Source organism: Agelaius tricolor, unplaced genomic scaffold (genome assembly GCF_023055355.1).
Source record: "Agelaius tricolor isolate 1412-34295 unplaced genomic scaffold, bAgeTri1.0.p SCAF_16, whole genome shotgun sequence".
Lineage (NCBI taxonomy): Eukaryota > Metazoa > Chordata > Aves > Passeriformes > Icteridae > Agelaius > Agelaius tricolor.
This window is the reverse complement of record NW_027269276.1, coordinates 18,640,111-18,664,724: the sequence shown is the minus strand read 5'-3', so window position 1 is coordinate 18,664,724 and position 24,614 is coordinate 18,640,111. Positions and strand designations below refer to the sequence as shown.

The window sequence follows — 24,614 nt, the reverse complement described above, 5'->3', positions numbered from 1 at the left end:
TCTGCCACCCCAAATCTGTGCACAAGGGCATGTGTGGATGCCAAACCCCAGGCAGAGCAGGAATGATGAGCCCATTGCTCCCAACAGGGATCTTGGTGTTCTCCCCCCCGCACTCAGGGGACACTAAGGCACAGAGCCTGTGACATGATGGGTGCTCCCAGGGTTTGGCACTGAAACAAAGAGGGGCTATTTCTTGAGGGCAATGCCCCTCTTTGGCCTCCATCCTCATGGCTTGTCAGGACACCTCTCAGTGCACCCAGCACCTTCCCCGGGTGGGCTCATGGGCACAGAGCCCTCAGCCAGCAGTGGCAGAGCATTGGAGAGCTGTGAGCAGCACCAGACACCTTGTGCTTCACACACTCTCCTCCTCAGCACAGATGGGGACACGGAGTGACACGCAATAAAAAATAAAAACCCTTCCCAGGGAGATGCAAAAATAATACTATGTACATTCCAGCTTCCCAAACAACAATCGCCTGAGAAGCCAGCACTGTGGGAAAGTCTCAGTTCGCTTTTCCTGGGCATTATAAATAGAATCAGGGCTTCAAGCAGGGCTGGAAATGCGAAGGAAGGGGGAAAAGGCCATTTAATGGGCTCTGTTTGAACTTGGGCCCTGGCTGATGTCCAGCTTTCTGCAGAACATCTGGTCCTTTCCTGCCGAGCAAGGGGCAGTGCCGCTGCACTGGGAAGCGGGAAGCACCAGCCCAGGGATGCTTGTCAGAACCCAGAGCCCCTGAGCCCACTGGGGCATGGCACCTCAGGCTCTCCTCATGGTCTCCTTCTCCCCAGGGTCCCAGTTTTCCCCTCAGCTCCCCGCTCTCCTCAGGCTCCTGTTTATCTCCTGGGTCCCAGTGCTCCCCATGGGTTCCCAGTCCTCCCCTCAGGCTCCCTGTTCTTCTGGGGCTCCTGGTTCTCCCCCAACACCCCTGTGGGGCAGGTCTCAGGGAGTGACAAGGGCCAGGCAGGAACAGGGGCAGAGGTGGGAGGAGGAGAGGTTGGGGAACAGGGCTGAGGAATGGGTAACGGAGCTGCATGTGTCACTCAGGAGCTGCCTCTGCCGTGCCCAGGTGTGGGACTCTGCAGGACTCCAACCCTGGGGGCTGGGCTGGCAGCCACAGGGACTCCAGAGCTTCTCTTCCAGAGGGCTGCTCAGTCCCTGACCCCATGTGAAGGCTCAGCACCCACCAAGTCCTCTTGCAGGACTGAAGCCCACATGTTCTTCCATCTGCCTGGTTCTCCAGGAGCCTCTTCTTTGGCTGTGTGACTGCTTTTCTCTCATGGATACATTGCTCACCAAAAGCCCCTGCAGAATCCTATCACAGGCAGCTCCACATTCTGTTTTCCATGTGTTCAATCTTTACACTGGCTCCTATTACCTAGATTATGGCTGGCTCCTGCTTACCTGTTGTATTCCAGGTCACATTTTATGCACCAGCAACATACTTTTAAGCAGGATATAGAATCATCACGTCAGGAGATGGGTTGGGTTGGAAGGGACCTTAAATCCCATGTAGTTAGAACCCCTCTGCATGGGCAGGGACACCTTCCACTATCACAGGTTTCTCCAAGCCCTGCCCAACCTGGCCTTGGATTCTTCAACAGATGGGGCAGCCACAACTTCTCTGGGCAACCTGGGTGCCAGGCCCTCCCCACCCTCACAGGGAGGAATCTCTTCCCAATCTCTTACCTTGGCACCAATGGCTTCTTCTACGTGGTTCCACTACCCATTCCTCAGCCCTGTTCTTCCCCAACCTCTCCTCCCACCTCTGCCCCTGTTCCTGCCTGGCCCTTGTCACTCCCTGAGACCTGCCCCACAGGGGTGTTGGGGGAGAACCAGGAGCCCCAGAAGAACAGGGAGCCTGAGGGGAGGACTGGGAACCCATGGGGAGCACTGGGACCCAGGAGATAAACGGGAGCCTGAGGAGAGCGGGGAGCTGAGGGGAAAACTGGGACCCTGGGGAGAACCAGACCATGAGGAGAGCCTGGAGCCCGAGGGAAGAACTGAGACCCTGGGGAGAACCAGCACACGAGGAGATCTGGGAGCCTGAGGGGAGAATCGGGGCCCTGGGGAGAACCAGACCATGAGGAGATCCAGGAGCCTGAGGGGAGAACTGGGACCCTGGGGAAAACCAGACCACGAGGAGAGCTGGGAGCCTGAGGGGAGAACCAGAGCCCTCGGGGAGAACCAGACCATGAGGAGATCCAGGAGCCTGAGGGCAGAGCCGGCGCCCTGTGGATGACCAGGAGGAGCCTGAGGGCAGAGCCGGCGCCCTGTGGATGACCAGGAGGAGCCTGAGGCGAGAGCCGGCGCCCTGTGGGTGACCAGGAGGGCAGAGCCGGCGCCCTGTGGGTGACCAGGAGGAGCCTGAGGGCAGAGCCAGGGCCCTGTGGATGACCAGGAGGGCAGAGCGGGGGCCCTGTGGATGACCAGGAGGGCAGAGCCGGCGCCCTGTGGATGACCAGGAGGAGCCTGAGGGCAGAGCCGAGGCCCTGTGGATGACTCACAGGAGTCTGAGGGCAGATCCAGGGCCCTGTGGGTGACCAGGAGGGCAGAGCCGGGGTTCTCGGGCGCGCCCCCCCTCAGCCCCTTCAGGGACGCAGCAGGCGCGCGCGCCCGCGCGGGGCGGCGACGTCACGGGCGCGGGGCGGTGCGAGGCGGGGGCGCGGCCGGGCGCGCGCCTTTGTTTGGGGCGGCAGTTCCCAGGCTGCCCGCGCGCCGCGGGGCGGGGCCGGGGGCGGGGCCGGGGGCGCGCGGCGCGGGGGGCGTGTCGGCGCGCGGGCCCGCGGGGTCAGTCGGAGCGCGGCGCCGAGCGGAGCAGAGCGGAGCAGGAGGGGACGGCCGGGTCACAGCCGGGCACCAGCGCCAGCAGCGCCGACAGCCACCGTAGCCGCACCGGAGCGAGCGCACGATGATAAACACCCAGGACAGGTGTGCAGCGCGCTCCCCGCCCTCCCTCGCTCCTCAGCGCGGCGGCGGCGGGCGGGCCTGGGGCGCGAGCGGGCGCTGAGGCGGCGGGGAGGCCGCGGGACGTGGGGAGGCCGCTCCGCCTTTCCCCGTTTAAAATCCCCATCGAGGCGTTGCTTCCCCCTGGAGGAACCCCCCGGGGTGGGTCTGGGCTCGCCAGGGCCTGAGCACCCCTCGCTGAGCAGCCCTGGCCGCGGCGGGGTCCGAGCGCTCCCTCCCCGCGCCCCCCGCACCTCTCTCTGCCTGGAGAAAGGTGCTTTTCCAGGCAGGTTGGGTGTCAGCAGGCACGAACTTGCAGGATCGGTGTGTTTTCCTCAGCCGACCGATTTATCTTGTGTGTGTGTTCCTTGTTTGGAGTCCCCAGAGTGTCATTTCCTGCGCCTCTGTCGCCGATAAGAGCCCAGAGGATGCGTATGGGGCAGCCTCGGTTCTTGCCCGTTGCCTGTGTGGGAGTTGCTTGAGCTGTGCTGTATTCATCAGATGGTTATTTACAATTTACTCCTCAAATCGGGCTCCTGGATATGTGTCCAGCAAAATAATAATAATGTAATAGTAATTGTTCCTATTATTGTTGTTATTAGCGTTATTATTATTATTCAGGTGCAGCTGCATCTCCAGCGCCTGTTTTAGGAAGGGGCAGAAAGGAAAGCAAACAAAACAGTCATTTCTCCAACGTCAGGAGAGCTCTCTAGATCCTTCCATCTGGTCTAAGTGTTCAGAACAAGTAAAACCCCCAAAACACAAGGAAAGGTGTCGATTTCAGCCCCCGATGTGCTGGTGGTGCTCTCAGCCTGGCTCTGTGTGCCAGGGCTGCCTAGGAGCAGTGATGATGGGGTTCTGAAGTTGTTGAGCTGCCCTTTGCACTTCCCAGGGACAGGGCACAGGCTTGGGATCGCTGGGAGCTTAGTGAGTTAAAATTACACCCGCGGGATGAGAGCTTAACATCGACTTCCAGCCCCCCTTTCGGGTAGGGCACAGACGAGCAGCTTGTACTGAGGAGTTCCTGCACGGAAAGGCCTTGGTGATCTAAATGCATCTTAATTTCTACCAAGCTGCAGAAAAGCAGCTTCTCCAAGGAGGACAGACGTCAGAAGGCAGCACAAGCCCAACTTTTAAGCCACAAACAGACCTCAGGGAGAGTTGCCGTTTGTGCAAGGATGGATGAAGGGATCAGATGTTGTTGGGTGTTTGCATGAATTTCCTCCCAGTGAGCTGAAGCACAGCTGGAGAAAGCAAAAGCCCTTTTAATCTGTGCCCCACACGCACTCTCTTCCCTGAGGGTGCTGCTCTCAGAACCCCAATCCTTGGTGGGGGTAGTGGTGGTGTGCAGGGACCCTGATTTTGGGGGAGGATAGTGGAGGTGTGCAGGTTTGGGCCAGGGATGTGCAGGCAGGCAGCAGCTGAAGGGGGCTGGTGTTTTGACTTCTGCCTGTGCCAGAGGAAGTGAAACCGGGAAGTGTCTTTGGCTGCCTCTCTGTCTTAATTTTTTTTTTTTTTTTCCCACAACTCCACTTCATTATCCAGTTTCTCGATGCCTTGGCCGCAAGTTGGAAAGAGCTATCATTGTTGGCTGGGGGGTAGAGGGAGGAGGGAAGGGAATAACAAAGCTGCCAACAGCTTTCGGGGGTGGGGACGGCACAAAGTGCTTTGTCATCCTCTCACATCCTCTACTACTGAGCACACACTGGCCCATTGATAGCCCCAGGCACACCAGGGAGCACAGAACACCCTGCTTTGCTCCCAGACATCTCCTGGTGTGTTTAAACTGCTTTTTCTCCAAGAGGTGCCTGCTCTAGCTCATGGGAATGCTGGCCCAGTGCCCCCCTCTAGCAAACCTGGGGGAGGGAATATGTGGAGGAAGAATATTCGTGTTTCCTGTAGAAAGATGCTTTGATGGTTGGTGATAAGCAGAGATCCGTGGTGAATTCTGCCTTGTGCATTTGCTAGTTGTCTTTGGCACTCAGAAATGCCAACTTGTAGTAGTTTGTTTGCAGCTGGCACAGGCAAGTTACAAGGCCAGGTTGGATGGGGCTTGGAGCATCCAGGTCTAGTGGAAGGTGTCCTTGCCTGTGGCAGGGGGTGGAACTGGGTGGGCTTTAAGGTCCTTCCCAGCCCAGCCCAGTCTGATTCCCTGTTTCTAGGCATCTGAGGTGGTTCTGACAGTGCAGCTCTGTTTGGATACTTCAGCCTGTCTGCCTCGTGGACAGGGATTAGAGTGGAAAAACACTGCATTGGGAGCACTTCAAGTGAGAAGTTTCAGGGCAGACAGTGGCTGTCAGAACAGCTGCAGAATTTATCCCCTTCAGCCTCATTCCTGGCTCTGTGCTCACAAACCCCCCCTCCCTGTGTTGTTTTGGTGGTGCTTCCATAGCTTTGTGCTGGTGTGTTTCAGAATGGGAGCACTGGAGAAGGACTGTTTTCCCTGCATGCCTTTTCCAGGCTGTGCTAAAGGAACATTGCTGGGCCTCAGCACAGAGCTTTTGTAGTGCTGAGAGAGGAACCAAGGCTTCAGAAGTAAAATAATTTGCTTTGATGAGCTTCCTAAAAATCAGAGCAGGTATTAAAGGCTGTGTCCAAAGCAATTCTGGAGGACCGTGTGTAGAACTTCCAAACAAACTTGGAAACTGCAAAGGAAATGTGTTTTCTTGCTGTTCAAAGTAGTTCCTGGGGTGAACTAGTAATTTTTAGGGTGGGGTGGAGGAAGCTTGCATGGTGCTTCATGTGTGTGTGAAAATACTGCCATGGACATTGTGGAGGGTATTGAAGAACCAACCCTTTCATTTCTCCTGGGTTTGAAAATGTGAAACTTAAACCTTCTCCTCCTAGGCCCTGTTGATCTATTTGTAGATATTTGCCTCTAGAAAATGTGTGCTCATCTGGTCATGTGTTCCCAGCCATCTGCTCCTGGCAGCCTTCCAGGCCTCCCTTATTAGCATGAGGTTGCTCAGCACTCTCTGGGTTCCTGGCTCTAGCCCCTCCTCCATTCCCAACAAAATACCCTGGGCTCTGGTGCCACTGGGGCACTGGGTGCTTTCTGTGTTGACATCTGGGTGCTGTGGAGGAGCAAGGATACAAATGATGTAGGGGTTTGAGAAGCTGGAGCCTCCAAAACATGATCCCTGCTAATGTAACAGGGTGTTCTCTCTCTTTTTCTTGCAGTAGTATTTTACCTTTGAGTAACTGTCCCCAGCTGCAGTGCTGCAGGCACATCGTTCCAGGGCCTCTGTGGTGCTCCTGATGCCCCTCACCCACTGTCGAAGATCCCCGGTGGGCGAGGGGGTGGCAGGGATCCTTCTCTTTCAGCTCTGATATATAAGGTGAGATACATTTCACATCTAAACATTCACCTGTACCTGTGTTACAGCTCTGTTCAGTTCCTTTCACAGTCTGGTGGGAATAAATGCAAAGAACTCTGAGATAATAAGTGGGAGAACAGGTAATTTTTCAGGGACTGAGCTGCAGACAGGTCTCTGCTGCTTAAATATCACCTGTTTATTAAGAAATGAGAGACCATTGTGCAGCAGATCATTCACTGGCCTGTCCCCAGGGGCCTGCTGCAGCTATTGTACGTGGAGCCTGCATTATCAAAACCTGAAAGGGCTTCTGAAATGCCTGGCAGAGAAAGGAAGTGAGAAGCAGAAAGGTGAAATGCAGCAAGGGAGGGGTTGATAAGCTCCTTCCTGCACCCTGGTCTGGAGGGTGAAGCTCTCAGGGCCTGGGAGCTGCCTGAACCAAGGTGCAGATGGGAGAGGCAGCTCCCAGACAGGGCTGTTTCTAGAACATGAGCACAGGCAAGGCAAGATCAGCAAGGGTTTGTGTCTGCAGGCTTGCAGCTGCCTCATTTTGTGTTCCTCTTCATTCCATGAGACCTCTCCTTTCGAATGAGGAGACCTGATCCTTCCTGTAGAGTGATCTGTGTGCCTTGGCTCAGATCTGTCTCCTTTCTGGGACAAGGGCTGCTTTTCCTTTTAGATGAGGCAGACTGAATTTATGCTGACCCTGCAGATTTGGCTGTTGAGCCAGGGGTGTTGTCATAGGTGTTAGACCTGATTGTTAATTAACCCGTGGGCGACACACAGACATCACCTGATGAAAAGATACAGACCCTTTTGGGCCTGTATCAGCTCCCAAAGACTCCCTTGGGAGTTCCTGAGAGAATCACAACCTCGTGGTTGCTTTCAGAGTTTCTTTTGGTGAGTTTTCAGCACTTTCCTCACCTGCTTCCCTTGCAAAATGTCAACCTCTGAGCCTCCAGTGAGAAGGTCCCATCAGATTCATGCTCAAGGTGAATTGTCACAGATGTTTGGGGGTACAAAGTCCAGAGAAGCAGCACAATGGGCTTCCTGTCACAGAAGGAAGATACAAAACCAGCTTCAGGTGGGCTCAGGAGAAGTAATGAATCCCCTCTGGGTGGGAAATGAGACCCTGCAGCCTGAACTCCTGCCAGCCAGCTTTGCCAAGCCTTGTGTGTGCACCAGGCAAGGCCCAGAGGCAGAAAATGGGCACAGCATGGAGGAGGAAGGTGGAAGGAATCATGATTTGGAGACTTTGGAATTTTTGATTGCAGTACAGCCCCAAACTTGCACAGATTTTGGCAGTGGTGTGTAGGCAGGGAGGATGTCATCCAGATAGCTGCATCCCAGAAATATGGATGGAATTCCTCCTGGATTTATTGCTTGACAAAGCTAGCAGAATCTGTAAGAAAATCAGCCCCTTCTGTAGCAAAGACTCATGGAATAGTTTGGGTTGGAAAAACCCTCTAAGGTCATTGAGTCCAGCTGTTCCATCAGCACTGCCCATGTTCACCACTAATCCATGTCCTCAAGTGTCAAATCCACAGAGCTTTTAAACCCCTCCAGGGATGGTGACTCCACTCCTCTGGGCAGCCTCTGCCAGGGCTTTCAGTGAAAACATTAATACCCAACCTGCTCTGGCCTGGAAATGGTTGAGGTGATTTCCTCTCATGCCATCCCTTGTTCCCTGGGAGCAGAGCTCAACTCCCACCTGGCTGCCCCCTCCTGTCAAGGAGCTGTAGAGAGCAAGAAGGGCCCCCATGAACCTTCTTTTCTCCAGGCTGAGCCCCCCAGCTGCTCCTCATCAGATTTGTGCTGCAGCCCTTTCCCCAGCTCTGTTCCCTTCTCTGGGCATGCTCCAGCCCCTCAATGTCTGTCCTGGCATGAGAGGCCCAGAACTGACCCCAGGATTTGAGGTGTGTCACACCTTGGAGTGGTGACCGGGTTCTGTCTGTCCCCTCGGTCACCTGCTCAGTCTGGCAGTGCTGTAGTTACAGCAGCTGAGCTTTCCAGCCAGCAGCCACCAGCATGACCTGCAAAGGCATCTGGATCTGAAAGTTTAAGTCCTTTTTCCAGCTGTATCAGCTGTTCCAGTCCAAGGGATGACCTTTCTGAACACACCTGCCTCTGCCAGCAGCACTCAGATACACCGCTGCCATAAATTGGGGCTCCCTGTAAGTGCTGGAATTTTTGTGTTAAGAGACTTTGAGCTCAGCCCTCCATCCAGGGAGCTTTGCTGGAGCTGGGAATGCCACAGTGACTGGTGTGGGTGCTGCAGAGCTGAGATGTGCCCTGGCTGGCAGAGCTGGCAGGAGGCTGCAGGTGTAGCACATGGCAGCAGTGGGTGCTTCCACAGCTTTCTCCAGCCACTTGGCCAGGGTGGATTGTAACATCCTTTCTTCTGACCCTGCCAACACACCAGGGCCTCCCTCCATCCTCACTGGGACATCTGAGGAGCAGAGCAGGGCTGGGAAGTCTTGTGCTCAGTGAATTGGAGCCAAGTGGAAGTAGTCCTTGCAGCTTTGCACTGCTGAAATGGAGCTGCAGGGCTGGGGAGCCAGGGTTTGGGCAGCTGGGTAAAATCCACTCTGGTGGCAGGGGGTTTTATCCACAGGAACATGGCAGGGGGATTTTGTGTGGGGATTTTTCCAGGGTGAACTAAAACCGAGTGCTTGTTGTGTAAACAGGATTTTGCTTTGAGCAGCTTCCAAAGAATTTTGGGCTGTTGTTGCTGCTTCACAGGAGCAGCCCACAGAGCTTTTCTCTTCCCCAGCATCTCTGTTTGGATGCCTAGAAATAAAGTGTCAGCTGGCCCAGCCAGGCTGTGTAAACCTAATTCCCACTGAACCAGGGGAACTGGTTCTGCTAATCCCTGTGGTCGTGCTGCCTTTGGCTGCTGGGCTGTCACAGGGGGTTCAGTGGAACAATCTCACTGCACATAATTTCTGGTGACAAGGAAGTTCTGAACCAAAGGGCTCAGAATGCTTTTCCCTTCACAATGGCAGTGCCAGTCTTCCCACTCAAAGGCACACCTCCCATGTGTCAATCCCAGCCTGCTTTCCTTATCTTCCTCACCCAGTTTTAGTTTTGTGAGCATGGGAAGAGCATGATCTGTGAGCTTTTCTGGAGAGAAGGATGCTTTCTGGAACAGAGACACTTTCTGCACTGAAACAAGACCTGTACAGGGTCCTGTAAAGTCACTGCTGGAGGATATACATATAAGCCCCTTGGATTTTTCTTAAGAGCCTCTGTATTCAGCCCTGCCTCTCTCTGCTGGCTCCATCACAGCCACAACTTGACCTCACTGGAGCAGCTCTCAGTGCGTTTCTTGGTGCACTCAGCCACTCAGACTTCCTTCAAACTCAATGAATAAACTTGTTTCCTACAGGATATTTATTCTGGTGAAGTGTAAACTTGTTTTTCAGCTCAGCTTTGTGAGCTTTCAATGAAAGGCAACTTCCTCTGCTCAGCTTTCAGAGGCCAAGCAGCTCCCAGTTTGCACATGGTATGACTTTGTCACCAGTGTGAATGTCCTCAGAGGCTTCTCTGTCATACAGTAGTCAAACCAAGGGGCAGCTATTTTAAGACAGGAGGTAATAGGAATTAAAGCACTGGGACAGTGGCTTGAGGAGCCTGTAAGGGCTTGTAAGGAGCTGCTGAATTAATCACCCTGTTAAAATAAAATATCTGGACGCTGGACAGCGCTCACCCAATGACCCAGAGGAGGGAACCACTGCCCACCCACCTGCTGAGGACAGAGGGACACATGGCTCTCCAGGTGCTCTCATGACTTTGGGTATCTGCTTTGTCTGCCCTTCAGAGCTGCCCAGGTGCCTGGGAACGTGAGGGACAGGGACACACGAGCTGTCACCAAGCACAGGGGACAGTTCAGCTCCACTGCAGTAACAGCGTTAACTCAGGGCTCTGCTTCTTTCACTGGGGCTCTTTGCACTGAAACATGGAAATCATTACTGGGCAAGCCAAGTGCCTGCAGGAATTGTCTGAAGGAATGGGGCTTTAACCACTGAATTGTTTTCTAGGAACTGCTGAGCTGATCCCAAGTAATCTGCATGCTTGCATCCTCATGGGGCAGGACTGGGGAAGGACATGTGCATTTGTGGTCTCTGGAGAAGACCTCCTCACAAGCTTCAGATCTGCTCTGGAATTTCCCTATGTTCTGTGTTTTCCTCCCTTACACCAGGAGGCAAACCATAAAATCTGGGAAAGCAATTTGTGGTCACTCCTGGAACAGAAAGGCTGTGTTGGGGATGGGGGAGGCACCCAGCCTGGCTGGGCTGTGGTAGCAGAAGCTCTGTGTCTGGTGTTGGGTCCAGTTGTGTTCTTGGAATGGCAGTTCCTGAAGCACCACCAGATGTGGCTGGAGCCTGCAGTGAGGGAGTGGAGTCTTCTACTCAGAAATTTAATATCATGTCAATATGTAAAACTACATTCCTTAACAGGAAAACGTGGCTAGAAATCACTCTGAGGTCTGAGAACTGTTAGCCAGCAAAAGGAGAAGGGAAAAGCATAATCCTCTTCTCAGGAAAACCCTAAGACTGTTCCTTTGCATTTGCTTTCTCCAGTTGTCTTCTGGCTGTTCAGGACTTTACATTTTTCATTTTTCCCAGGATGAGAAGATCACTGTTAGCCAAGATGTCCCAGTGCATGAAGGGAAGCCTCACATTGTCCACTTCCAGTACAAGGTCACAGAGGTGAAGACCTCCTCCTGGGATGCAGTGCTCTCAAACCAGAGCCTCTTTGTGGAAATCCCTGATGGATTATTAGCTGATGGAAGCAAAGAAGGGTAAGTTCTGGATCCCAGAGGTGTAGCCATTGCTCCTGGAGGGCAGGACTTGGGTTACATAAATGATTGTGGATGGACACCTCATCCCTGGAAGTGTTCCAGGCCAAGCTGAATGGAGCCTGGAGCAACATAGTCTAGTGGAAAGTGTCCCTGCCCATGGCAGGAATTGGAACAAGATGCTTAAAGGTCCCTTCCAAACCAAACCATCCTGGGATTCCATGCTGTGTGAGGGGAAAATGGGCTGTGCAATAGCAGCTCTGATTGTGGTTTGTGCACATTCTGCTCCCTGGTCTGTGGAGTCCTCTATAGGAATATTTTCCCCCCAGTGATATTCCAGATGAGTTACATTTTTTGAGTCCCAAGCCCAGTGAAAAACAAGCAATAAATGAGCAGAGTGAATCTTTGTATACTTTGGTATAGAAAGCCAATAAGATTTACTCTGATATTTTGTTATTTTTTAATTTTATTTTTCTGCTGGCCCCTTGGCAAGCCTACCTTGGCAATTCTCCTCTCTTTCAGGGAACTAAAAACCCCTCCATCCTATTGATGCTCTCCTCCTCAGTAGGTGGATCTGCTCTTGGAGCGCTGGTGCCGGGCTCTGCCAGGAGCTCTGATTTTTCTCTTGGCAGAATCCGGTCATGTTTTGTCCAGACAGCTCTGCTATGGGAAGTTTGTGTAAATGCAGCTTCCAGAGCAGCTCCTTCCTGCCAAGTGCTGTGCCAGAGGTCTCTGCTGCAGTGTAGATGTGGCTTTGCTGGATTCCTCAGCTCCTCCTAAATCTCCAAGCAGGCTTCATCCCTCAGTGACACGAGCTAATCAAGGAAAAACCCATGGCTGGGCACCTTCAGGAAGTGGCAGTGTTGTTGCTGTCTCACACTTGTCTCATTTGACTCTGAGTCCAGATAAATGTTTGTGTAGTTTCTCCAGTTGGCCCGTAAATCTCTGGGCTCTCCCTGGAATGGGTCCTTCTGGGAGGGGATTTATTTGCCAGTGTCATTGTGACTTAAAGCGCAATTTTGTCAGGTTATTTTTAGCTGGGTGAAACAGCCGAGGAGAGGCCAGAAGCCATAATTAAAGTAGTTCATTAACATATTAACAGAAGCCTTGCAAATTTAATCTCCTGCTCTGCACTGACAGCTGGTTACTGAGATGTGGAGTGAAGGCCTGTTTGTCACTGCTCTGGCAGTGCCAGCGGTTCCAAGTGACAGCAGTTGATCAGTGAGCCACCCTGGAGGCTCCAGAGGGGTTCCTGCAGCACTGCTTCCATCAGGAGGTGGCAGAAATAATCCAGCTGGAAAGGCAGGAAGCGAGGATTCAGGGGGCAGCAGCTGTGCCATCCAGCTCAGGAAATGGCTTTGCCTGTGCATGTGTTCTCTAGGGATGGTTTGTTCTCCTTTTCTGCCTGCCATGAGCTCGGTTCTGGGCTGTTTTCCTTCCCAAAAAGCACAGAACTCCCAGATCCCCCATGTGCATTGCCAGGGAATGCAGCCTGGCCTGGGAGCAGCTGCGATATTCCGCTTCCTGACCACGAAGGCTTCAGTCCCAAAGCACCACGGGTGGGGAGGGTGTTTGTGGCTGTGAGGACAGGAACTTATCCTGACTGGGAGCAAGGACAGCTCTTGAATCTGCAGGGCAGGAAGCCCATTGTTTCAGCACCCATTGTTCGCTGGAAGGGCGCTGTAAACAATCTTTGTGTCCGAAATCATCCAAACAGTTGATAATTTGATAATGCTCAGAGGCTTCCTCAGGACAGAACTTCCCAGAGCTGATGTCCTTTTGTCTTCTCCCTCCTTGGCAGGTTGTCAGCACTGCTGGAATTTGCTGAAGAAAAAATGAAAGTCAACTATGTCTTCATCTGCTTCAGAAAAAGCAGAGAAGATCGAGGTGAGGGCTGGTCTTTGCTCGGGTTTGCTCCTGACATCCCACACGGTGCTGCTGAGGCTGTAAAGAAACTTGGTCATCCCAGGGCAAGACCCACGGGACCCTCCCTGTGCAGGGATTGTTATGTGCATAATTCCTACAGGAATAGTTTTGTGTGGAGGGTAAGGGTGAGGGAGTGCTGTGGTTTCTCCAGCAGATCTGCTGGATAGTGCTTGGAGCAGCCTTGTCCAGTGGAAGTTGTCCTGGCCCATGGCAGTGGGGTGGAATTCAATGAGCTTTAAGATCCTTTCCAGCCCAAACCAGTCTGGGATTCCATGGGATTCCATTCATCTGCTTTGCTGCACTGCCATTAAATACTCTGGTGCAAAATGCTGCTCCTGAATGATTTGGGGTGATTTTTTCATCCAGTGTCAGTTAATATTCCCTCTTTTGGTGAGCAGTGAAGTCTCTGTTTGGCACGAGGCTGCTGTGACATGGAAGGTGAAAGGGAGGAGTTATTAGATAGAAAACAAGCACTTAGAGCCTGTTGCCCTGAAATTCATCAGCTTTTTAAAGATCTCCTGGCACTTCTGTCCTTTCCAGGCTTACAGGTAATCCTGGCCCTAGCTTGAGATACTTATGGCTTTGGGGGCTGCATTAGGGTCTAAAGATAGACGTGCTGGGTGAGGGATTACAGCCTGGGGGGCTGGGGGATGTACCAGGCTGGGAACGTGTCACTGTAAATCCCACCAGAGTCAGGCTGTATCCTACTGAGTAATTCCAACCCCAATTCTAATTTTACTCTGCAGCCTCATGAGCTGTCCCAGCTTCTCCGAAACAAAGGGCCTTAGTAAAGCTGAGCTGAGCCCAGGAAGATGTCATCATCCCTCATTACCATGCCAAGAATAATTTCCAAATCAAGTCCTGGCTGTTATGTCACCACTAGCACCGGTTGCATAGGTGGCCCCTGCGGAGGCTGGGGACAGGGGACAGCCAATGCCAGGGGTTGTTTGTAGTTCTGGAGTGGTCCAGATCCTGTGTCCTTGTCTATGCAGCTGAAATTCAGTGCTGCCAGAAAATAGCTTCAGGAGCTCCTCTGTATTATCACTCAGTGTCCTGGAGCTGATTGCCTGAGGGTGCCATAGGGGTGGGACCAAGGTGAGTGTCGCAGGTCACAGTGCAGCCATTGCTTCAGTGACACAGGCACAGTGCCACAGAGCCGTATCTGTCTGGGCTGGCCCCATTCTGAATCCCCACAGGTAACCATAAGTGGCTTTCCTGGGGTCCCACCCGACCTGTGCAGAGCTGTCTGGAGTTTCCACTGAGCTACAGCACCTCCTTGTGGAGACAGCAAATGTCTCTCTTGTCCCTAAGGAGATTCCTCTTTGCTGCTGTCTGTCCTCTCTTGGTGCTCAAGGGGTGCTGGGGCAGGACAAATCCTCTGGGATGGCCACCCACATCCTGGGAAAGCAGGAATGTGCAGCTGGTGCAGGCACACAACCAATGATTGCTGTTTCTCACAGGAGATAGAAGAAACATTGCAGAAGCATGGACAAAGCTGCTCAGCTGCACAGCTAAAATCCCTTGACACTTAGGAGCAGCTGCAGTGAGCACAGGAGGAGACAAAACCCCCTGCTGGAGAGGGCTGTGCTTGTCTGCACAGGAAGCTGTGGATGCACTCACAGAGGGTGCCCGACACAGTTTGATATTGATGGCTCAAGAGAGAGGTAAAAAGGATTATTCCTGGTGGTAACACATCTCCTTCTCTTTGGTAGCTCCACTCCTGAAGACGTTCAGCTTCCTGGGCTTTGAGATCGTGCGGCCCGGCCATCCCGCTGTCCCATCACGGCCCGACGTGATGTTCATGGTGTACCCCCTGGATCAGAGCTCTTCCTCCGATGAAGAATAGCTGCAGAGGGCAACTCCAGTGGGACCCTACATGCTGTGGAGGGGAGAGAGGACCACCTCCTTTCCTGAGGAGAGGGAAGCAGAGCTTCTGTTGGACTGCAAGCGCATTTCTCATTGTTAGATTGGGCTGTGTATCCCCAGAGTTGACTCTCATTGAAACATGTTGCCTAGAGAACTATCTATCACACATGTAATCATCACTAGGAAAAGGAAGATGTTTATGAACTGGCATAGGAGCTCTTCCCATGCAGCTGCATGGTGTGGGAGCCCCGGGGTCAGTACCCCCTTTGGGACTCCTCCGAACCCCACCGGTGCCTCCTGCCCGCCCAGCGTGGGCTCAGCTGGGACATGACCCCTTCATGTCCCACTCAAGACCTTACAAACAGCCTGGCTTGGTGTGGGGCACGTGCAGGAGACACTCAAGTTTATCCTTTAACACTACATTAAACCCCCCATACATCTCCACTCCAATGCTGGTTTAACTGGTCTAACCTTTTTTTTTTTTTCCTTTTTTTTTTTGAAACTTCTTGCTCTTCCAGCTTTTGTTTTACGCAGTCTTAACCCTGTTCCATGTTCCCACTACACTATCACAGCATTCAATAAAAGGGGCATTCAGATGAACTTGACACACCTGGGGCTGCTTATTTGGGAGGAGCAGTTTCCTGACCTGCACCATGCTGGCTGGGATGGTCCAAAGAGCCAAGAAAAGCTCCTGCCTTTATCATCCACCCCAGATGGGTCTGGAGTAACCCCAAGCCCTCACCTCTGCTCCTACTCATCTTCCCAGAGGGATGAGCTCAAGGCTTCAGATGCCACCAATGGCTGTATCCAAACCAAAGGGTTGTGTGGGGGCAGGTGCTGGGATATTGTCCCCACCCAGGGGCTTTTCCAGGAAGGGGCAATGGTGCCAGCAGTAGGTCATGGCTCAGCCCAGCCCTGTCTCTGTCCCATGGCACTGTCCCTGAATCTGGGCTTGTTCTGTCTGGCAGGCCCCAGGGAATTGGGCTGTGCCCCAGGGCCATGCCCTCAGCTCTTCCTGGCCTGGCTCCTTGTGGGATTGTTCCTGTTGTGCCCTTGCCCTTCATGGATTATTCTACTGGGAAGCTGGACCTGCATCACTCCATATCCACCATGGTGAGTGGTTAGGGAGAGGTGGGGCTGGATATGAGTGTGTGTGAATAAATAATCGTAAATTTGGCCTCTTTTGCCCTCTTTCACCTCCATGAAACCAAGAGGGAAAGGAGCTCTGCTCCCTCCAGCAGGGCATTAGACCTCTACCAGTTTAAAATCAAAGAGGCTGTCCTCTGAAAGAGGAGCCCTTGGGAATGGGTGTTCCTGGCTGAAACTGCTGAGTGCTGCTGTTGGCTTGAGAAGGGTGCAGTTTTATCCCTTCTTGTAGCTGGAGCTGCCCCAGCTCTGGCCCGAGACTCCTGGGTGTCCCAGCACGTGCCATGGCTGGCTGCTACCCCATGGTGCCCCAGGCTGGCACATCGCAGCTGATGGGATGGGAACCACTTTGCTGCTTCTTACTGGTAAAAGTGACTGGAACGTGTAGGATTCTGGTCCCAGGAGCTGGAGTGAGGCTGATGTGAGCTCGTCATTGTGCTGGAGATTGGAGGCTGTGCCACTGCATGTGCTTCTCTGACAATTTCAAATCGTCTCCCATCCTGCCTCAAGTAAAGGAGGGCAAATGTGGATTTCCAAGATCACCAAATGCCTTCCAAAACCACCTGTGAAAAATGTGGAAGGTGCCTCTGCCCTGTACCTCCTGAACCCTGAGGCCATGGTGTAGGGCAGGCCTTTGGTGCCCAGGGGTTCAGCCCTGGGGGGGTTCTGCCTCCAATTACCAGGTTTGAGCTCAGCTGCAGCACCCACCAGAGCCATGAGTGCTGGGCAGAGGTGGATCCAGGAGCCAGTGAGCACCAAGAGCCTACTCAGATGCCTGAGATGGGGGGAACCCTCTCTCCCACCCCCAAAAATAACTGGCCACACTCTTTGGGGAAAAAGGACCAGACTTGGGGGAACAGCAAGAAAAAGCCACCCTCACAGGTTTGTGATTGTCTCTTAAAAAGATTTATTCTCCCTCCTTGCCTAAATGTACAAAGGCAAGAAGAGTACAGATTGTATATATATATATTTATATATATATATATATAAAAAAACAAGGAACTTGGTAATAATGTACACTTTACAGAAGGGCAGAGTCAGGAAGACTGAAATGAAACCCAACACAGCAACGCCAATGGAAACGAGCTATAAACACCAACGGTCTGACACCGGGGCTGGGGGTGGCCCCGTGGGCAGCAGCTGGCCCAGAGAACCCGGAAAACGTCAAACCTCAAACCTATTCTGCATAAACTGTTGTTTCATTTAACACCTAAAGGGAGACTCAACTGGGACCCAACTGGGAAAGTGGGGAGCAGCCCCCCGAGCCCCTCCGCCTGCCAGCAAAGCCTGTGGCACCCCCAACACCCCCAGGCACTTCCTCTGCGCCGCTGGAGCCGCTGTGGGCCCCGGCCGTGCTGGGAGCCCGGCTGTGCCGGGCTGGCCGGGGCTGGAGGTAGGAGCAGCCAGCGGGACACTCCTCCACGGGTGGGATGTGGGGCTCTCCCACGCAGCCCGAGCCCACCAGTCCCCGCTCCCGTGGCTGCGGGTGGCTCTGTGCCGGGTGCGGGGCGGGTCCATCAACCCACCTTGTCCCTGCGGAGTGTGCCGGGCCACGCGGCCCCGTCTCCTTCCAAACACAACGAAGAGTGGAAGAAAAATGAGTCAGACAACAAGAGCAGGCTGGGGCCACTGTGCTGCCAGCACCTAAACCGGGCTGAGAGCAGCCAGCACCTCCTTTCCAACTGGGTACAGTGGGATGGGGAAGAAACGGGGAAAGAAAACAAAACCCAAAACAACAGCTTTCAAACAATTGCTTTTTACAGTATGTACAGAGCCCAGCAGGCAGAGCATCCCCGTACAGCGGCCCTCGGGGCCGGGTGCAACACGGACACACACAACTGAGACCGATGGCCCCTGTCCCCCGGCCGGGCAGCGGGAGAGGCGGGGCAGGGCGGGGCGGCCCGGCCGCTGCGGGGCCGAGGTAGAGTGTCGGCCTGGGGTGAGCCGCTCTGGGGCTGGGGGCAGAGGACCAGAAAGCCCCTGTCCTCAGAGCTGGGAGCAGCCAGGAGTGGGGACCATCTTCCTCCAGGACCTGGTGCCCCCAGCCCTGGCACGAGGCTGGAGCAGGGACCAGCACGGCCCCACATGCCTCTGGCAGAACCTAAGTGTGCTTGTTTGTTGCTGCGCCCTGCCTGCGGCCTGGGGAAGCTGCCCTAAAAGCAAAAGGTGGATGAAAAGGGGAGCCACAGCCCCCCCAACAGCAGGATGTGCTGCCCCAGGGTTTGGGGGGCACTTGCTGTGACAGTGGGGCAGAGAAAAGGCTGGGATTTGCAGAGTTGCAGCTCCGAAACCAAAGGAAAAGCCACAAGCAGGAGCTACAGGCAGGAGCTTCAGGCAGGTCTGGACCGTGCACAGCCTGGGGGGCCCTGGCAGCCTGTGGGGTGACAGACACAGCCCCCAGCTCTGTCCCCTTCTGCCCCCAGCCCCAGAGAGCCCCAGCCCCCAAGGGCAGAGGCTGCTTTGCTGAGGCCAAGAGCTTCCCCAGCCCCACTCTGGCCATTGGCCACGTGCTGGCGGCTCCTGCCCACAGGCACAGAGTTGTGGGTGCTGTGGGGTGTAGGACCAGATGAGGGACTGGGAGAGCCCCACAGCTGCCTCCAGCCAGGCTGCCACGCACCCACCTGGCTCACACCAGCCCCCTGACACCCGCCAAGGCTCTGTGAGCCAGTCCTTCCTTCCTTTCCTGAGACTGTGGTCACACGGCAGGCTCGGCCCCATGTTCCAAGTCCCCGCCTGCCCCCAGTCCTATCGTGAAGCAGCAGCTCACAGAGACACGGCAGGGTCCCAAATTCATCAAGAAACCTCAGTGCTTCTGTTTCCTCTTCATATGCACCAGGCAAGTGAGTCGCCTCCACCCCAAGTGCTGGTGCTAAGTAGAATAAATATATCCGCAGGTACCAGCTCACCCACTGCCCAAAGAGGGGTGGGGTGGGGAGTCAGTGTGTGTCCGACGAGGGGAGAAGACAGAGTCTGCCTCAGATCACGGCAGGAACGTCAAGCAGTACAATTAACACCATTCAACTGATGTCTAAAGGAGTCTCCAGCGCTTCTCCATGTGAGCCAGTCACACATCTTGTACAGCCCGGGCATCCTGGTGTGTCACATCCTGCCACGACCCAAGGGCAAGTCAGCTCCCACGAGCCCCAACAGCCACGGGCAAACCCTAAACCCTCGAGGGCATCCCGTGAGCGCCCATCCCGGGCACCTGGGGCCCGGCCCGGCACGGGAGGTGCGGCAGGAGCGGAGCCTTACCGTTCTCACCTCCGGGGAGGCGGGTACAGGGACGGGGCGGAGCCTTGCTGGCTGGCCACGATGGCTGTGGAGGAGAGACCTATGGGGAGAAGAGGTGTCAGCAGCTGCTAGGCAGGGCCCTCGGGAACAGTGTGAGGGTCTCGTGGCCCAAGGGCAGGTGCAGCTCCCCCCCAGCCCAGCCCCACTCTCACCTGTTGCATAGGGCAGGTTGTACTGTGCTGGCAGCAGCGAGTACCCGAGGTGGTGGTGGTGGTGATGCGTCGAGAGCAGGCGCTGCGAGGGCGACGTGCGGGGCCGGTCACCGCTCCTCTCCCCTGCACCTGCTCCTCCAACACTGCTGCAGCTCCCACTGCCCCCCACCACCCCACAGCCACTGCGCTCCCGCTCCTGAGACGTCTTCTCGCTTATCTGGGGAGGAGAAAGCAGACACGTGCTGAGGGACATGACCAGCTACCCCGGGGCACATACCGGGATGCTCCCTCTGTCTCTGCCCATGGGGTGGGATGGCCAAAAGCCATGTGGAGGACACAGGGCCTGTCTGAGGGCCACTCTTTCCTCACTGTGTCCAACCTCCGTCTCCCAGCTCAGCCCAGGAGGAGCCATGGGATGGGGACAGCGCCCACATCCCAACTGCCAGCTCCAGGGTTGAGGACAAGTGTCAGCTGGTTGGCTGCAGGGCCTGGAGATGGCCCAGCACTGGGGCACAGGTTTGGCTGGTCCATCCCAAAGGACTTGTAATGTTGGAATCCATGGCTGCAGGTCCCCCACAGCAGCAGAAACAGCAAAACCACATGACAAATGGAGCTGCTCCCTCCTCATTACAGGATCTAGGGACTATCCCACAGAGCTGGGTGAAGCCAGAGCCCTGCTGATGCTCACCGTGGGTGATTTGCTCTTGTAGTGGCTGGCATGCTGCTGCAGGATGTCCAGGGCCTTGGACTCCGAGCTGGATTTACAGCTCACGCTGGGGCTGGCTCGGGACTTGTCACTGTCATCACTGCCGGATGCCTTGCTCCCGTACGGAGAGAAGGAATAGCTGGAGGGTAGGTATGATCCTGGGGGAAAAAGAGCAGTCAGGGCACCCGGAGTATTCGGCCAGCACAGCGGGAGCATGTGGCTCTGTATGTGTGTGAGAGGATGTCCCACAGCCACCCCCCACCCTGAGAGCAGGGACAGCTGGGAATGGACACCCCTGGAAGCCCCCAGCTCCCTACCTGGGTAATTCTGCATCATGACGGTGGGCATGGCACGGTAGCTGGGGTGGTTGGGGTCATACGACTGGCTGTAGGAGTAGCCGTGCATGTACGGGATGTAGGACTGATGCTGCGTGAGGGGTGAGGACACGGGGACGTGGACACTGGGCCTGGGGTCCTTCCCCACCATGCGAGCCTCCTCGGTGGGGGTCAGCTTGCACTCGGAGCTGGTGCTCTCCTTCCCGTCCTCCTTGGATGAGGCTTCTTTGCTTCGATTTCTTTCTTCCTTCAACTTTCGGTCCCTCTCCTCTTTCCACCGCTCATCCTCTGTCTTGATGTCTGAGTACTTTGCTGGGTACACGTAGGTCCACATCCGGGGCTCAGCTTCCTGCAAGAACAGCCAGCCATCAGAACAGCTGCTGCCTCCCCCTGGTCCTGCCTGTCCCAAAACCAGCCTGTGTTTGGAGAAGACTGGCAAACCCCATTACCCTTCCCTGGGCTCTCTTTGGCCCACCCATAGCCTCCACTTCCCACAAGAACAGCCAACCACCAGAGCAGCTGCCTCTCCACAGCCCCACCTGTCCCAAATCCAGGCTGGGTTTGGAGGAGACCAGCAAACCCCACTCCCTTTCCCCGGGCTCTCCCTAGCTCATCTGTGGCCTCACAGCCCCACCCTTTTCCTCTCATGGAGCCCCACCACAAGCAGAGGACAGCATGTGCTCTCTGAGGTGATGGCCCCAGCAAAGCCCAGTGAGTGGCTTCCTCCAGGAGCAAACCCAAGGCAGGCTGGGCTGGCAGACAGGGCAGGGCATTACCTGTCTGTACCAGAGAACAGGGTCCACCTCCGCTTGCCGGCCACACTCGGAGCCAGCCTTCGTCTCAGCCGTCTCCTTCCCCAGGTGACCAGCCTCACTCAGCTTCACCTTCAGCCCCTCGGCGACCTGGCTGCTGGACAGCTTGGACGAGTCCTCCAGCTTGGGGATGATGACGGATTTGGCCATATCAGGACCTCCCTGCTCCTTGGGCTTGCTCAGCCCTGACTTGACGAGGTCTGTGAGGCTTGGGGCTTTGGTCAGCGTTGGGGGCATGGGTGGCTTCTGCTTCCATTCTTCTTTGAGTGCCGCCTCCCTCTCTTTCAGGCCCAGCTCTGCCTTCTTCTCCAGCCCTCGCTGCTGCTGCTGCTGCTGCTCCAGGCTCTGCCTCTGCTTCTGCTGTTCCTCGTACTGCTGGCGGTAGGCAGGGTTGGTGCTCAGCAGGTGGGCGTGGTAGCCCTGCTCGCTGTAGCCGTAGGGGGGCACGTAGGCGTACTGGTTGTAGTAGAGGGACTGCATGTACATGTTGGGGCGCTGCTGGATGACCGAGGGCTGCTGGCTGGAGCCACTGCCGAGCTCTGCCTTCTTCTCTTCACAGCCTTCACTCTTCACCTTCACCTCCGGGTTCTCCTGCTCCTCGTCTTTCTTTAGCTTCAGGCTCTGTGTCTCGGCTGCAGCCTGCCCGCCGGGGTTCAGGGGTCCCGGGCTAGCCTGGGGGTAGCCAGGGGAATAGTAGGTTTCAAAGCCTTGGTAGAAGGGAGACTCTTTGCTCTGCGGTTGTGGTGGGAAAAGAGCTTTTTTGGCGCCTTCCTTGACCAGCTGCTCTGGATCCTTTGCCTTCACACTCTCCAGCTTGCCCTCCCCATCCTCCCCAGCATCAGAGATGTCCGAGTAGGCCGGGCTGTTGGTCTTCACCGAGCTGGCCTCTGCCCCATTCTGGGTGACAACGTGCAGTGGGGTCAGGGGCTGGGCTGGGTTGGTGTTCTCCAGCCTGCTGGCCCCGCCGATGGAGGGACTGGGGGCGTTGTCAGTGAAGCTGTAGATTTTGTCTGCCTCGGCCTTGATGCTGGCGAGCCGGCTCTGGTGGGGGTCAGATGAACCGTTCAGCAGCCCCTCTCCTTTCATCCCCAGCTCACTGGATTCCCCCCGGAAAGGGCTCTTACCTTCCTCTGCTCTGCAGGCTTTGCCAGGAGTCAAAGGGTTTTCCACCTCTTTGGGCTCTTTCTTCTTCTTGTCTTTTTTCTTCTTCTCCTTGGAAGGGGTGAGGGCAGGGTTGACAGCGAAGGGCTCTCCCATCACTGTTGGCTTGGGCTGGATGGGTTTGAGCTGGGGGCTGTTGGGCATGGTCTGGACCACAGTTGTGGCAAGGCCAGCGGAGGAGCCGGGGCTGGCTGTGGTCAGCGTGGCAGTCTGGAAGGTGTAAATCGGCTGCGGGGGGATGGCTGGTGCAATGGGTCTGGCAGACTTCAAGCTTTTGGAAGGAATCTTCTCCTGTTTAGCACCAGAGGCTTTCTTTGACTTGTCCTTATCAATGCATCGCTTCTCCAGAGAGTCAAAGTCATCGTTACTCGTCTCATCGGCCACCGAGGGACCATCCTCAGAACCATCATTGGACAGAGCACCCAGGTCTGTGTCCCCTTCCCCACCCACCTTCTTCTTGCAGGGGACCTTGGCGCTGAACTTGCTGGATGGGGAGGGGCTGTGTGGCTCCATCAAACGCACCTTGGGGGTGGCCGAGCGAGCGGGTGAGAGGGAGCCCTTCTGTGTCCCAGCAGCACCATTGCAGCTCCCGATGTCAGCATGCAGGGAGGGCTCCTCGCCATACTCACTATCCACATCTGCTTCTAGCTTGCTGTCGTCATCCGTGTGTGCGTGGGCCTGGTGGTACTTCAGCCCATTGATATGCTTGTACTTCTTGTTACAGTTGGGGTGGGGGCAGTCGATGAGGATGGGAGAAGGGCAGTTGCGCTCCAGGACAGCCGGCTCCACCTTGACCGTGGCAGGCGGCACCGTGGCCGAGCCCATTGAGTTTGTGCGGATGCGCTTGCTGCCCTTGGAGTCCTCCGAGCTGGAGTTCAGATCCATGTCGGAGAGGGGTTTGCTCTTCCGCTTGGTGACGGAGGAGGGGCTGGCCTTCACATCCTCGGCGGTGCCCCCGGGCGGGGTGCGGTGGTCCGAGGAGTTCTGGCTGCCCCGGCGGCCCTTGCTGTTGGCTCCTGCCCGGGTCTTGCTGCTGTTGCTGGTGCCCTTGCTGTCCGAGGCAGTGGCCGTCTCGTTGACCGGCGTGTTGCTGTTGGGGCGCATCCGCTTGCCCCTGCCCCGGCCGTTGCGCATCTCCAGGTCACTGGTGGGAGAGTCACAGAACCTACAGGGAGGGAGGGGGACACAGAGGTTTTAACAGAGAGATGGCTGTGCTGGGCTGTGCTGTCCCCAAGGCATGGTGGGGACCCCCTGACTCCTCTCACTACCAATCCCATAGACTTCTCTCCCCACTGATGGATAAAGAGGAACCAGAGAGGTCCCCTGCAGGGGCAAAGAGCCATGGGAGCAGCTGGGTTGGGCAAGGCGGAGATGCCAACCCCTGTGGCAGCCCCTGCACAGGGCAGAGTGTCCCAGGTGCCATGGGGGCCATCCAGGGCCAGATCTGCCCTCAGTGCTAGGAGCCCACCAGAGCCCCCCACCCACTTACCGGGGAGGTGCCCAGTCATGCTGCGTGCAGTCCAGCAGTGTCCCCACGTACGTCTTGTTCCTCCAGGTGACGTTGACCACCAGCATCCCTGCAAGGCAAGGGGAAAGGGTCAGATGTGTCACCAGGTATGATCCCATGGTGCCAGGAACCTGCCCCTCAAGACAGGCAGGAGGAAGAGATTAGCTCTAGAGTTGAAGGAGGGTGGACAAGTGGTCATGGGCTCTCAGAAGAGGTAAGACGTTGGGCTCAGGGCTGGAGGGTCACCAAGATGGGAATTGGAGACTCCCAGCTCATCCCTTCTCTTGGCATGTCTCACCTAACCTCTCTTCCCATTCCCTACTTTCATGGGATGTTAAAATCCAGTGACCCCCAAAGGGCTGTGGGATGTCAGCCCTTCAAGGGGGACCTGAAGATCCAAATTGGCTCCATGTGTGCTCAGGTAGGGTAGGGAACGTGATCTTCAGGGAGAAAGTGCTGGGAAGACCCTGGGGGAAATGCAGAAAGCTCCTAGCAAGGCTGTGGACCCCAAAGTGGAGCTGCGGATGCCCCAGCAGGGCTATGAACCAGCACGGCCATGAACCTCATGACTCTCCAGAAAAAGCTGCTACTGCCACTAGATGGCAAGCTGAGCCCAGCATTCCTGCCCGGGAGACTGTCCCTGGCAGGAAAAC

The 24,614-nt window shown here is 55.5% G+C and overlaps 2 protein-coding genes across 4 annotated transcripts in view; one reads left to right on the top strand and one right to left on the bottom strand.

The window, feature by feature from the left end:
• Positions 1 to 2,750: 2,750 nt before the first annotated feature.
• Positions 2,751 to 15,451, top strand: OAZ2 (ornithine decarboxylase antizyme 2). Its single transcript, XM_071441990.1, is given in 6 exon segments — positions 2,751 to 2,929; positions 6,125 to 6,200; positions 6,202 to 6,282; positions 10,887 to 11,062; positions 12,861 to 12,946; positions 14,698 to 15,451. Coding segments are annotated over 6 exon segments (573 nt in total). The 5' UTR covers positions 2,751 to 2,909; the 3' UTR covers positions 14,832 to 15,451.
• Positions 15,452 to 16,880: 1,429 nt separating this feature from the next.
• Positions 16,881 to 24,614, bottom strand: part of ZNF609 (zinc finger protein 609) — a 62,515-nt gene continuing 54,781 nt past the window's right edge. For 2 of the 3 annotated variants that reach the window (XM_071441985.1, XM_071441986.1), the window contains exons 4-9: positions 23,944 to 24,031; positions 21,258 to 23,619; positions 20,464 to 20,830; positions 20,129 to 20,304; positions 19,441 to 19,657; positions 16,881 to 19,328 (exon numbers count right to left, since the gene is read on the bottom strand). In XM_071441985.1, the coding sequence (XP_071298086.1) occupies positions 19,255 to 19,328; positions 19,441 to 19,657; positions 20,129 to 20,304; positions 20,464 to 20,830; positions 21,258 to 23,619; positions 23,944 to 24,031 (3,284 nt within the window). In that variant the 3' untranslated portion in view covers positions 16,881 to 19,254. The remainder of the gene's footprint in view (positions 19,329 to 19,440; positions 19,658 to 20,128; positions 20,305 to 20,463; positions 20,831 to 21,257; positions 23,620 to 23,943; positions 24,032 to 24,614) is intronic. The other variant, XM_071441987.1, reaches the window with a different exon arrangement.